Consider the following 15,426-nt stretch of genomic DNA (forward strand, 5'->3'; position numbering starts at 1 on the left):
AGAGTTCAGGATTAAACTTTTTGTTTGTTAAACCTGCTTTCTGAAACAGGCCCCAGTTTACTCTTAAAATACAGCTGTTCTGACAGGCCAGGTTATTCCATTAAATAAGTTGGGTCTTTAATATGAGCCAATATGGGGTCATCCCAAATGTATCTTCTGTACATATATCAACTGATGGGTAACAAATGTCAGTTTGTGAAGGTTGGGGACCATTTAGAAAATGTGTCACCATAAAACAGTTTGTCCACCAGAGGGCACTGATGAGTGTACTGTTACACTGTAATGTGTCCTGATAACTATGTATCTTGGTTACAATTCTTTTAATTAATAACCAGCTTTAAGGACAGAAAACAAACAATGTTTAAACTTTCAGTATCAACCTCACAAAACCAGTTTTGGTGTGTCTATACTGGGAGCATCTGCTGTTTGAGGTGTGGCCAGCAGCTTCAGAAGGCTGCTGTCACAAGGTGAACATGTTTAACTAGTATCACTCTTGATATGCCCAATTAATTCCACTGATGCACTGTGAATAACAATTACACCAGCAGATGTGTGTCTGCATTGCTCACTGCTACAATAAATGATGACATTGGTTTTAACTGAAGCACATTTGACTTTAAAGGGCCTTTATGTTAGGAATCACAATTGTTGTATTCCAAACATAACAAAGACTTTCGATTTCGATTTTGTTATACCGATGAAGTGGTTGAATTTAAAGCCACCTCTGCTTCGCAGTCCATCCACACTGGTGATCACAGATGATAATTACGGCCAGATGAATCTTTTAGGGACCCTTGTTGACCCGCCTCATCCCCCGCCCTCTTTGCATTGGTTCATTATATTTTGACAAACCAGTACAAAAGTATATGTGGAGGACGACACAGCCCTAGGTTTACTGTGAGTAGAGCTCTCAGTATAGTAATTTTCCAAAGCATGCTGAATGTCAAAGAATTCAAAGTGCCACAGTATACTGAGAAAATAAATACCTTTACAGAAGATTTTGAGAAGTACATTTGAAGAAAATCACTTCTTATTCCCAAAATTACCTATTTTGTTTCAGTCTTTTTAATCCATCATTGATCCGTTATGCAGTCTGATTTAAAAAATTGGACCATTTTTCAAAAGCCTCCAAGTGTATTCTGGATGGTATGACTTTATTTTCAATATGTAACTATTGCAACTTTGCTCTACAACTTTTTTCATGAAATTGCAGTTTTGACTTGAAAGTACATGCACTCAAGTGCTGTACCTTTATGGTATTTATACTTGATTGAATTTCACACCCCTCTAAACGTCTCACATGGCTTCATGTGAATAAGTGTTAGAGGTTCAATTAAATGATATATTATATATTTAATATATATAAAAATCATATATTTATGATAAATGATATATTAAAAGGGCTCTTGTAGACACAGCTGTTGCTTACAGCTCTACCAGCCAGAATATTTTTTTTCTGATCTCAGAAGCTTAGCAGGCTCATGGCCTGGTTACTACTTAGATGCGAGAACAACTTAGAATAGCAGGTGCTGTGAGCTTTTTCACTTCTCTCTACAGACACCAGAGGGCGCTGCAGCCAGACAGAAGGTTGAAAGAACGAGCAGCTTGCTTCTGGAATTATAACATTTCAATTTCATGCAACCGTACTACTACTACTACTACTACTACTACTTCACTATATTCTAGAGGGAAATATTGTACTCCTTACTCCACTCCATTTGCAGTTGTTAGGCCACTTTAGACATTCAGCTTTTACATTTAAAACATTCATTCTTTGACAGTGTTCTGGGACATTATTATCCTCTCAGAACAGCTTGTGTATTCACTTATGGGAAAATACATATTTCTGAGTTTGTATTGTAACCTCATTAATATTGTAAATATTAAAATTCTGAGTTTGAATTCCTTCTCCAAAACTACATAATGTCACAACAGGTGGCTGCAGAGCTTAGTATAAAGGCTCATTCTTCATTCTACTATAAAGATCTGTTTTATTTCTTGATGTAGCCTGTACTACAGACAAAACAACAAAAAGGGATCTTTTAAAAAAACAAAGATTAGAGAAGTTAAATTATGACTACAGATTTGTGCGCCCACTCCAATAAATCATATCACAACACCTCAGATTTATCTGGTGACCCTTTGAAGGGGCCCGACCCTTAGGTAAAGCACCCATCTCTACATAAAGTAGCTTCACCTCAACAGAATATTACTTACACAATGATAAATATGTATAAACAATCTAACAGTCAAATATAATAATACATTATATATATGTTTTCTTTTCTGAAGGTTGTCTCCTTTACTTTTAATACTTGGAGCAGAATATTGAGAATTTCTACTTGTAGTGTTTTTGGATTGCTGTGTTGCTGCACTTACTCAAGGACCTGTGTTCTTCTTCCACCACTGGTCTTAATCTCTTATAGGTTGACCTTTTTTTTTTTTTTTTTTTAATTAGTGCAATTTTAATCTTTATGTGTGTTGTATTATATTACAATGTCACTAATCCTCCTGCAGGTGGATTAGTATGACGCTGTGGATGTTGGGTGGTGGGTGGTGGGTGAGCTCAATACAATGGGTGTGGCTTTGATGAGAGCAGTTGTCCAGCAGCAGTCAGTCTCTGGTCACTGTCCGTCCAACAGAGAGACATACAGGAAGGCTTTAGGTAAGTTGGAGACGACTAGTTAACATTTTTATCATTTGATACTTATGTGTTTATTTCATGCAGGTGATGAAAGAATAATTGATTTATGTCATGTCACACTACAGATCCATACAGTAATCTGTATTATTTGATTGAGAGGATGTAGTTGTTCACGGTGAATATGCTGTTGTGCAAGATGATCATGATGTTTATTTAGAGTTCAGGCTTCTTGCACATTTTTTTCTCATCACACTAGACTAGAATACTGTAATTTAAAGTGCTTTTAATCATAAAATTATTATTCTATATTTTCTTATTGTCAGCAAATCTCATGTGTCGAACCAAACCAACAGGGAATGTATCCTACTTTTTTTTTACATATGCTCAATTGAAAACAGTACTGTTTGTTTTCTTTTGTTTCCGACATTTTATAAATCAAAATATGTCAATTAATCAATCAATCAAAGAAATTGGGACAGGGCCAAAAACAAACTGTGAAAATTCAGGAATGCTCCAAAAAACACCTGTTTGGAACATTCCACAGGTAAACAGGTTCATTGGTAACAGGTTATAGTATCATGATTGGGCATGAAAAGTTCATCCTCCAAAGGTTCAGTTGTTCACAAGCAAGGATGAGGCGAGGTTCACCACTTTGTGAAACATATGATTGTATAATGGAGATTACTACATGGGATCAGGAACAGTTCATCAAACTGTTGTCAAAAAACAGTTAACAGTTATGTTTACCATGATCACCATCTGAGTTTAGCGTGTTAGTGTGCTAACATTTGCTAAATATAGCTAAACAAAAAGTTCAGCTGAGCCTTATGGGAATGTCTTGCCACCTGATGATGGCACTGGGTGAAAAAGTCAGAGTATCATGATTAAAATTCATCCTGAGGGGAACATGAATGTTTAGACCAAATTTAATGGCCATTTATCCAGTGGCTGTTAGGATATTTCAGCACGACTGATAGTGATGTGCTGACTCACCAACTTCATTGGCCAGTGGCCTTTGAGCTGAGACAGAGCAGGTATATCAGAAAATATTGAGATGGAAGCTAACACGTTGATGGCTTGGGTCTTTTCATGGGACTTTGTGAACAATAAGAAATATTTAGAGAAATATCAGTATTGTGTTGTTGTATCCTGATCTATGTTGTGGTGCATCTAATCTCAGCAGTATTCTTCAGTTTGACCATGGTCTCCACAGCAGTCACCATATCACCCATGGATCCTTCCTCCCAGGATGTGGAGGACACTGAAGCCTCCACACCGCTCAACCCTCTCCAGAATGGCTGTCAGGGCCATGTGGCTCCATCTGGCTGGTTACCCTTCTTTAAGCCCATCTTGGCCGTCAGTGTCGGCACACTGCTGTTTGTATTAGGCACCACCCTGTCCCTGCTCTACTTCACTCAGGTGGGCAATGTCCCCTACCTGCTTGGGCCGCTGTTCCTCGCTGCGGGTCTGATGTTCCTGGTCACTGGCCTGGTCTGGATTCCCGTGCTCAAAGAGAGCCTGGAGCATCATGCACTCATCAAGGTCAGCCATAGCAAGGAGCTCCAAGTGGAGCACAAACACCACTGATGGGGAATACTGGAACCTCTGGGACCCATTAACCATCTGCTTTGAAAGCACAAAGCACTAGTACAAGAGTGTGTGAAGTAAAGTCAGTCATCTCAGCCTCTGCTGCTGCTTCAATTTTAAGCACACTTCATTGTAATCTGTCATGGCTGACGATCAAAATGAATTTCCAAATAGTTTCACTTTCGTATGCAGTCTAAATTCATGTTCATGTTGAGACCTTTTCTGTCTGGTGGACTAATCAGTTGATGCCATTTTCAGTTTGGGCAGTGGCCTGGATTTTAGAGATACTCAAGCTCTAACCTGTCTAATGTTTTTTTTTTTTTTAATTGTTTAGATTTTTTATGTATGTAGTTGAATGCTGTGTGTTATTGTGTGAATATTTTATCTCCCAATATGAAGGCACTTGTCCTGTGTAAACACTTTGTCTCCTTAATATCACCTTTAATGTGCTAAGACAGTTGTGACAGTATGTTTGTGCTTTGTGCTACATCTGTTTTATAAAATGGGGTGTTGATGATGAGTTGAGGAGTCTCACAGCCTGGGGACAGAAGCTGCTCTGTAGTCTGGTGGTATAGCAGCAGATACTTGTGTATCTGTTGTCAGATGGCAGCAGGGTGGACAGACTGTGGCTGGGTGGGTGTTGTCTTTTAGTATCCTTTGGGCTCTATGCAGACATCTCACTTCACTGATGTCACTGATGCTCTGTAGATGGTGCCAGTGATGTTCTGGAAGGTTTTAATCACCCACTGTAGAGCCTTCCTGTCCTGGGCTGTGATGTACCATGCCAGTTTGTGATATTTCCAGTCAGGATGCTTTCTATTGCTCCTCTGTAAAAGTTAACCAGAATCTGGCTCCAGAATTTAGTTAGTTTCCATAGGAAGTAGAGCCTTGTCTTTTTGCCTAAGAAATAATAGAGAAGATGTTTTCAAAAAAGTAAACCTTTTATAAACCCAATAAATAAAAGGTTTACTTTTATTTATTGGCCTAAAACAGGGATTCTCAAAGTTTTGATGATGGAGTGCCAATGTAGGGAGCCAACAACCTGTCAGAGGATTAGTGATTGGTCTAACAATGCAGTTTAGCGTTAAATTCCTCTAAAGTTGAGCATTGAATTCACTTGTTTGCAGAGAAGGCAGATCACTTTTATGTCCCCCAGGACATATGAAGGACATCCTCTGACAAAGGGTTGATCATTTTTTTCCTGAAACCTCCTCAACCCGACAGAACTTTTTCCATGGTGGCGTTTCAATCTCACTTTGCTCTGCAATCTTCCATCAAAACACGGCACTAGCAATGATGACACAAGGTGATGTGCCACCAGTGGCACTGCAAAACTTGGCTAAAAGAATGTAGCTTTATGTGGCTGTTGGTTCAGATTTTTATGTTTTTACATTCCATTATTTATTTATCATTACTTATTGCATCTTAATAGATCCAAAACTGGCATCTAAAAAGAATTAAATGATGTTTAAACGTCCAGTTTCAGAACTTGGAGCCACCAGATAGTGATTTATGCAGAGATCAGTGTGGCAAGACTTTAATATTTTGTTTTGTTGTAACATAGCCCTGGATAACTTAAATAAACACTTTGAACTGCTACTTCTTCTACTTTTATTTGTATTATTCTGTGTGACAATAGAGCATTGAAGAATGTGCAAAAAAATGACAGGCATGGAAGTACTTTACTATATTAAAGGATTGAGTAAATCAGTAGGAAATTATGTTATTCGTCACTTAGTTGCATAGTGTTGAAGTACATATCAAAGTTTATTAGCTGCAGACTCATCAGCCGTCATAGACCCACCAAAGTACGAAGTCCCAGCTAGGTAAATGTCATGTACCCTCAGAGTACACTGCAGTCTGAACAGATGTAAGAGCCATGTGGACAAATGACCAGAGTGTAGGCATGGGTCAATCCTTGCATTGAAATATATAATAAGTAAGAATTCTAACTTGAAATGTCTATAAACAATTAGACCTTTGTTATATATTTTGTTGAGTTATGGATTTACATTATCCCAAATGTTTCCAACAATGTTCAAACCAGAGACATCCATGACATTCTGCTTTGTTTCACCCAAAACAGCCAGATTATTTTACTGTTCATTAGCTGTAAACTAGTGAGCAACTGCACACACTGATGGCGTGTGTGTGTCTGTGTGTTTGAATTCAAGTCAATCACTGAACTCAGGACTCACCGAAGGCTGCACTTCTCCCTTTCTGTAACATTACAGTCATGAAGTGAGGTGCATTTCCCTTCCAGCTCCAGTCAGCAGACATTACAGTAAAAAAATACCCATCCACGGAGGTCACGTCCTCTGATCACTGCTGCAGTCAGGTTGATATATGGGAGTGAAGATAAATCTCTCAAGTAATCTCTGAGCTCTCCTCCCATCTGTAAATGGCTCTGGATCAGAGCAGAATCTAAAATCCAATTGGAAATTCTCACAGGCGTTTTGTCGAGGGAACCAGGGTGATGCTAACTTCTGAGTGCAAAAATACGTCATCCCTGCAGCACTCCATTGTGATTCCCCAAACTTTATGTGATGGCAATACTAACTCGCTGAAGTAATCATTTAGGTACTGTAAGTGCTAAAACAAGCAATAAAGTAATGTCATCAACTTTTGATATTTTACACACTAGTGCAGGGCAGTTCTTCCCTGTGGGAAAGGGTGTGGATGATGCTCCAACCCCCTCTGCATATAAAAACCATGCAGGTTTTAAAGTGGGTGCGCTGTAGACATACTGAGGGAAAACCTTATATCTCCTGTGATCATTTCCTCAGTTTTAATTGATGAGGATTTCATATTCTGGAGTTTTGTTTTTTTCTCTGACCCACCACCATGGTGCCCATCTGTCTCGCTGTGCCCTTGATGATTGTTGCTCTCTGTTATTTATTTATTTCTCATCTTCTCCATAAGCCTTTTCCATGGCTGCTAGTGGGCTGTGTAAATCCTTTAGGACAGGATTACTGAGGCAGAGGAATGCTACAAACATAACCATCTCTGATTGTTCTGAGGTCAACAGGCTGCTGGTTGCAGAGCTCCCAAACTCACACACACACACACACACACACACGCACACACACACACACACACACACACACACACACACACACATGCTTCAGCTTTGTTCTGTGGCTCCAGGCAAAAGGCCAGCAAATGAACGGATCTGGCCTACTCTAACCTGCAGCATGTCCATCTGTCTGTGTGCATGATGCAAATACAACAGAAAATGTCCAGTGAGACGACAGATTTGCTTTTCAAACTTTAAGTCTGTAAATGAAGCCTGTTTTCTACTTCAATATTCAACACTCGGCTCACAAAAACTGCAGACTCTCGATACAAACACCTATCAACCTGTGCCATTAAAGTTTAGACAGACAATATGACACTGAATCATTCAATAATAGATCACAAGGGGATTTGTCTGCATTGAGTAATTTTAGCAAACTTTGCTACTTTAAGCAAATTGTGCTAATGTTACTTACATTAGTGTTGTCAAAAGTATCGAAATATTGATACATATCGATACTGAATATTTGAAATGGTTTCAACACTAACGCTCTTCTCTCCTACAGCAAGTGGAAACATTCACAGCTGTAGTGCCCACATAGCCCAACTCCTCCAGAGGTAAATGAACCTAGATGCAAACAACTGCGAACCATCGACTGTCTCTGACCGACCAACCACTGCTGGGTGAATGCGTCACTAAGTGTGTGCCACTTGTGAAAGTCGCCACCAAAGTGTACATCTTTGGTATTACAAGGGCTTTCATCAGTGGGCCATAGGCTCAATCATCATTGTGTTACCTCATTCTGCAATAGATAGTGATTTAACAGATATTCATTTACATGGCAATCTTCCAGATTATCCCTTTAAGTACCAAAAGTAATTTTCTGGCAATAAATGAAAAGATTATTGGATCCTATATTCAGCATTTTTCTGATTATTGGAATCCGTTTTTTTTTTAATTTAATTTAATTTAATTGCCAATAAAATAAATGATTTTTTTTTAAAAAATGGCAGCATGCAATCTGTGAAGAAACTAGTAATTTAAAGCTGCTGTAAACGTGTTGTGGTTTTAGCTAACTTCCTGTCCATTTTGCAGCTGAATATCCCCTCCCTTCGTTCTACATGACCACACTTGCTTGACCCCTTTCATTTTTTCGAGGCAGTTCATTTAGCCTCTTTATTTTCTTCAAGCTTTTTTCTTCACTTGGCCTGTTTGGTAGTATGAGGTGTCACCGGGAGCACTGGAATTGGTAGCTTTCCCTGTTATTCCACTGCTGGTAAACAGGAGGATCCTGTCCTCTGCATGAGCAGACAGGACCGCCTCTTTATGGAGTTCTCTGGCCTGTCTTTTCTCTTTTACTGCATGAGCAGGAGGAGGACATGGTTACTGACCAAACACAGCCCTAGATTCCAACATTGCTGTTGGAATCTAGGGCCATTCAATACTTAAAACACTTTAAGTTATGAAATAAATGTAGTGTGGTTAAGTGTAAAGTAGCAGAAAATGAAAATACTCAAGTGCAGTACTTGAGTAAATGTACTTAGTTACATTTCATCACTGTACTGTCAAATAATTTCTAGTTCGTTGCTCTTTCCATGTAATGTTACAATGTACCAGTATGATTATGTGTATTATATCTGTTTACTGTACAGTATGTGTGTATATATGTACATATGCATGTGTGCACACATTCTGTCATAAATTGTGTTGTATTTTGTTATTTTCGAGAGCTGAAGGAGTAGTAAGCTCTGGCTACAGCCTTTATCTCTGCAGTCATTGTTATAATATTATATCATAAACATAATTTTTGACACTGACAGTGATTTCCATTGTTCAAGCTCTTGGATTAAATTCCATCTCCTGGCATTAATTAAACCTCTGGAAACTCATCTCTGTTCCTCACAATTTCATATTTGGAGGTTCTTTCCATGAGGACCAATCATGGTTCTGTTGATATGCAAATTGACCCAGATTCTAGCCCCGCCCCGCTCCACAACAGCTGGAATGTACCTGCATTTTCTGAAGGTAGCAAAACTCAGAATGCAAAATACATATAACTAGCTACATCTGCACACCTGACTTCTTGTGAATACAGCTCATTTCCCAGCAACCTTATGTTAACAGGATGGAATGCCCCAGTTGACGGGATTGGTTCCTTAGGGTTGTAATATGAAATCCTGGCTGTCTGTTATGTTGGACTGTCCTTGGTACATTGCAGTTCCAAAGCAGAAATGCTCATTGCATTGACTGGTTATTTTGCTTATGATATGTCTTGTATAATATAAGAAACACAATTCGGACCTGTTAACAAGGTAAAAAAGTTGAGCCAATTCCACAATCGGTTCATTTTTAAAGGGGCTCAGTGGAACTTCTGTGTCGTGCTTGAAGCCAGTTGTTAATTTATGTTAGTGGACTCCATTTTTAACTGATGTTAGCTACTGTTGCTCTCTGTTAGTGGAGCAGAGAGAGGCACTGAAACGAGGCACTCGAATGTACACAAAGTCACATCCTTTGGACTGTCGGTTCACAAAGAAATCCACAGACCAGTGGCATAAAACAACTTCAACAAACTGTCCACAGGCTTGTATAGACAACAGAAGAAAGAGGTGGGGAAGGTCTCATTTATCATGTCACATTACAATCCAATTACATATGATCAATAGAAAAATGATTAATACATGATAATTATTACAAATTGTTGTATAACGCCCCTTTAATACTGTCAACAATTGTGTGCACAGAGAACAATCTACTGCTCAACATCAGCAAAACCAAGAAGCTGATTGTTGATTTAAGAAAAATATGCAAACACCCTCCTGTCTACATCAGGTTCCTTGTAGTTACCATCACTGAGAACCTATGTTGGTCATCACACATCACCACCCTGGTTAAAGGCTCTACTCCCACAGAAACGTAGGAAGGCTTAATTCCGGAGCCAGATTCTTGTATTTACTACAGTGGTGTTGCACTCAGAAACTGTGTGGTGCGCCAAATCGTATAAAATGCCAATTTCTATATGTTGCTTTAAATCCTAGCCTACCTCTTTTATCAGCTTTACTGCAAGTGAAATGGAGGGTTACTTTTCACGTTTCTTCCACAGATAGGTCTCCCTCGCAGTCAAATCAATAACTCAGAATAATGACCGGGACAGTGTGGCAGTAACACTGTGGGGAACGCTGACTGTAACAGTCTGATCCAACAAGGACACCAAAGCCGACCCTGGCGGCCAGGTAGAGGCTCAGCCCCTCCTCCAGCGGGCACCACGCCCCTCCTCCGTGAGCGTCAGGCAGACGACCTGAGCGGGGAGCGCTCACCTGGCTCACCTTACAGCCGCTCAGGAGCTCAATGCATGCACGGCATAAAGGCTCCGGGAAATAAGCGGTTATTGTCGGACACCTCAGCGTCTCTTCCGTCTTACACTGCGTGGACATGGAGCAGGTGTACGGGGGTCTGGGCCGCTGTGTGTGCTGTTTCTGGCTCGCAGTAGCCTTTGACATAGTGGGACTGGCCGTGCTTCTCATCGGGGTGTTTGCAAATGTATTTTTCTATGACTTGCTCATCTACGCGGGCGCCATCGTCATCTTCCTCAGCCTCATCTGGTGGGTGTTCTGGTACTCTGGGAACCTCGAGGTGCCCCCGGCGGAGCTGGAGGATGATGTCGGGTTACTGAAGAAGGACAAGGGCGCCTTGAGCGGCATCGGCGGCGCGGTGAGGCGCCTCTCCAGCCGCGTGTCCAGCGGCATCAGGAACTCGTTCCGCAGGAACGGAGGACCGTCCAGCAACCGCACAGGCCGGGCGCAGAGGTCAGTCGGTGGGCCGCCGGTGGTCCCGCAGGCGGAACAGGTGGCCGTTGCCATGGAAACGATGACTCCGCGGGAGGATACCCCGCACACTACTGTGTCATCAGTGGCGGGCTGTGACGTAGAGATGCCGCACACAACAACAGAGACTTCACCTACATAGTGTAGGCCTACAGGTGAGGCCTCACTCACACAATAACACTAACTCTGTTTCTTACATGAGGTTAAAACGAAAGAATGCGCTTTTTAGACACATGTCCTGAAGTTATTTCAACATTTGCCAATTCATCTTCCTCTGCACGCAAAACAATATGTCAGCGACAAGCCAGGGTCTCAAAAGAAGAGGTCAAATGCCAGATAGCTAGCCTGTAAAAGGGAAAGAAAGAAAGAAAGAAAGAAAGAAAGAAAGAAAGAAAGAAAGAAAGAAAGCGAAAGAATGAATTTGATATTTTCTTTATTTTTTCTGTATGTACATTCTGTGAATCACATGTCCCTTTTAGTGATGATCGATTCAAAGGCCTCCTCCTGCCAGAAGGAGGAAAATAGTTCTAATTCTGGTGACAAAATACAACATTTGATTTATTTTACTCTAAAACTGTCAGATCTAGAGATACAAATGTTTACCAACTACAATGTTTACAGAGTTTGATTAGAATTCAAGTTTAATTTGATCTTGTCCATGAATTGGCCACACAGTCTCAACAAACTGGTTTATGTTTTTTTTTTATCATTGCTATTGTCGGTGTTGGGGGTGTTTGTTATTTCATATCAATGAAGATGAATATCACATCAACAAAGTCAAGTTCATTGTGTCTGTGTTTAATGTTGGATCATAATGAAACATTAAACACACTTCTAAAATTGAGGTTATGGACATGTAAAGAATCATAGTCCTGTGTTAGATCTGTTCATTTGGAGATGGTTTACCAGGATTCTATTTCATAAATTGTCTTTATTTCATTACATGGTTTAAAACAGGAGGACAGGGAAAATATCTTGTTTTCATGAGGGCATCCTCCATGCTCAAATAAGGTCATTTTCTTTTTGTTTTATGTAGTTTAAATGCGGAACTAAAAGGAAAACCGGTGGCTACAGCAGTAAAAATTCTTATCCCTGGATGAATGATTAACCAGACAAGCCCAGTTTAAACAATAGGTTCACCTGAGACTTCCTTGAAAAGCTGATCATCCACAGATTAATGCAAACTATCTGATAAAACACATAGAAAGAACTTTCTGACCAGCATTTGGGAAGTCAAAACCAAAAGTCATCTCCACTCTGTGCACATACTTTAATAATACTTCATCCATTGTCTACCCCACAGAGACTTGATCCTGCACCACAGTGTCTTCAGCTGACTCCAGTTCATGTTCAACTTTTCTACAGTTTTTGTGTTTAATGTGAAATTATTTATAATTGATGATGATATCTTGTTGAAGTGTCTTTATTACGTGCTTTATTCAAATGTATATTTTCCAAATAAAGGTTTTGTTTTAATCAGTCAGATTGGATTCAGGCTTTTTGAGATCAGTACACAAAGTTTCAGTGGTTTTAAACATCTTTTTCAATTTTAGGACTAACTTGCAGCAAATCATAATGATGACATTTGCACAAATAAGGCCAGTCGCATAGGAAATGCTTGCACAGTGTTTGAAAGGTGAATGGCATCTTTTTATCATCGTTTATAGGAGAAAATCACGTGTACTCAACCAGGGCAGTTTTAATGTTCGAATATAAAAAGACTTTAGCAGATAACCAAAATGACTCAGGCCATACTGCAGCAGAATGTTTTAATCTACCCCAAAACCCTGAATTCTGAAGCAAAACGTAACCAAAAAGCTGTGATGGCACATTTTAGGACAGCAGAAATTTGTCATACTGTACCAAAAACTATTGTAGGATAAGAGTGAAATAAACAGTTTGGAGATGTGTTGCATAATAACATGTCATTGAAAACATTTTCGATTTCTTGTAGCCACTATGCAATTCTGCACTAGATATTTTTAACAAAGTCTGTGGCTGTTTTAATGGTAATTCTGATGACTGCTTTGTGTGTGTCTGGTTGTGCTGTTGAGTACACTGATAAGCCACAACATTAAAACCACTGACAATAAAATGTTCTGATGGTAAACCTTGTGTCTTGGCATTCATGTGGATACCACTTGACACACACCACCTACCTGAACACCACTGTAGACCAAGTACACCTCCTCTTGGCAACGGCACTTCCTGATGGCAGTGGCCCCCCTGCAGGACAATGTGCCCCCGATCAGTTTAATATCTGGGGACTTTGGAGATCCAGCAGAATGTTGCATTGTAACAAGATGATCTAGCTCTCGCTTTGTATACTAGTTGTCTAAGATTTTCTACCATCTCTTGTGTTCAGCATTCTTCTATAATAAATTAATGTGCTGTTGGATGACAGAAATATCTGGGTTGTGGAAGGTGGCTATTCAGGACTGGATCAGGGCTAAGTTTATTATAACATGAATTACATACATTGTCCCTGGAAAAAGCAACACATTTACCACATTAATGAATGGCATTGGTCATGACTCTGGCTTCACAAGCTCAGGTTTCTATATTGCAGTTTCTTTTGACTAAATTATTGATGTAAATATGTAAAATTAAGTAAATCATTGATGCAGTGGAGGTTATGTGAGACCACAGGTGTCAGCTCTCCATTTAATATCAATCATAGCTTGTAATGACAACTACACAGGGTTGTCTGCGCCTCTGATGCACAATGGATATTAAATCATTACACCACCTTACAAACCATGTAGTATCCTGTTTTGTGGCCTGAAATGAAAATGAATTCATCCAAGCTTTCTTTTATTTTATGTGAGGGTAGAAAAATATATATAAAAAAACAGTTACTAAGTAGAAACACTCATCAGGTAGCTCATAAAACAAGAGCAGCTTCTGCTGATATAACAGCAGTTTGGATCAGGCTCATGTGGAATCAGGTGTATGCTGTGACCCTTACCTTACTACAGAATGATTAAGATTTCTGTTAAAATACTATGTCACTGGTAAGTTGGGACTCGTTGATCCTTCTAGGCACTTAAACTTGTTGCAGTAATCAACATGTTACAATCAAATAAATTTGAGCCTTTAAAAGACTTTTGGTGAACAGAATACTGTTGTGGAAAAAAAAGAGGTGTAGTTGGCAGCAGGCTTCCTTGTTCCCACCCATGTTGATAACAAGCTTCGGTGTTTAACCTTTGGAACCAGTTGCCTTTATTATACTGCTGTGCTTGTGACTGTGGCTGTGCTCTACTTTGAAACTTTGTGCCTGCATTATCAATTGTACAAGCAAGTCCACTCAACTACTTTCATTAATGAAGGGGGAAAACAAATTTACCATGTCAACTTATTTGGCTATTTTCTAGAAGTGGAAAATGTACAGCTGATACTGATCAAAATAATATGACATCAAATGTGACAGATGTACAAAGTGACATTATAATACTACATTGGCATCACAATAAGAGAAAAAAATAGCTGAACTGGAGATGGAGATGAGTTTCATGAAATTCATAGACAAAATTATATTAATTATAATTACCAGTAATTTGGTAATACTGATACCGCCTGGTACATTTGTAATGTTTCATGAAATAAGTGTTAGTTAATAGGTAATAAGGCCCGTATAAGTCTTTATAAGATGCTTATTTATTGGGGATATTCAACATTTTCCTTGATTTCTTATGGAATAATGCATAGATCTTGATGAAAAATTGAGGTGTGTCCGGGTGGCTGGTATCTATGAATAAGTACTTGATAATATGATAACTTGTGAGTTATTTGATAATGGATTAAGCTTTATTGAATTAAAGGGGACTGTTGGGCCTTTGTGGAGGTATGCACTCTACTGAGTGCCATTCTAGTTAAGGTTCTTTAATTTGTTGAGTTGATTGTTAAATGTTTTTCAATTAAATGTATATTATATGTAAATATTTTAAATCTAAATATAAAAGTATTGGGTCTTTTTGGGTGAGAGCAGTGAATTGTTCATGTTTAAGATTATTTTACTTCTTTTGCTCAAGAAAACCATATCAAGTCTAAAAATAATCAGGATATGCCTTAATAACCCAACATATGTTATACGTATATAAACATGGGATGGTAATTCCCCCCAGTGTCAGTAAACCCCCCAAATGCATGCTTATTGTTCATATGCAGTGGCGGATAGAAGGGAAGAGGCATTGCATCAATCCTTCAGTCAGCCTTTGCCGTGGGGTCCTGCATCTCTCTCTCTCCCTTTCTCCGTTTCATGCACCCTCTTTGGGAAGGTGTGCAGGCGATTTTCATTTTCTGCAGTCATGACTTTTGCGGGTCAGGACACAGAGGTTTAGCAAGCTTCTGCTGGAAAG

At 39.4% G+C, this 15,426-nt stretch overlaps 1 protein-coding gene across 1 annotated transcript; it reads left to right on the forward strand.

Moving 5' to 3' along the window:
- Positions 1 to 10,606: 10,606 nt before the first annotated feature.
- On the forward strand, positions 10,607 to 12,551 carry LOC141019834 (transmembrane protein 238). The gene is made up of 2 exons (XM_073494856.1): positions 10,607 to 11,223; positions 12,372 to 12,551. The coding sequence occupies exon 1, from the start codon at positions 10,677 to 10,679 to the stop codon at positions 11,208 to 11,210; it is 534 nt and encodes a 177-aa protein (XP_073350957.1). The 5' UTR covers positions 10,607 to 10,676; the 3' UTR covers positions 11,211 to 11,223; positions 12,372 to 12,551.
- Positions 12,552 to 15,426: the final 2,875 nt, after the last annotated feature.

This window comes from Pagrus major, chromosome 23 (genome assembly GCF_040436345.1).
Source record: "Pagrus major chromosome 23, Pma_NU_1.0".
In the NCBI taxonomy this organism is placed as follows: domain Eukaryota; kingdom Metazoa; phylum Chordata; class Actinopteri; order Spariformes; family Sparidae; genus Pagrus; species Pagrus major.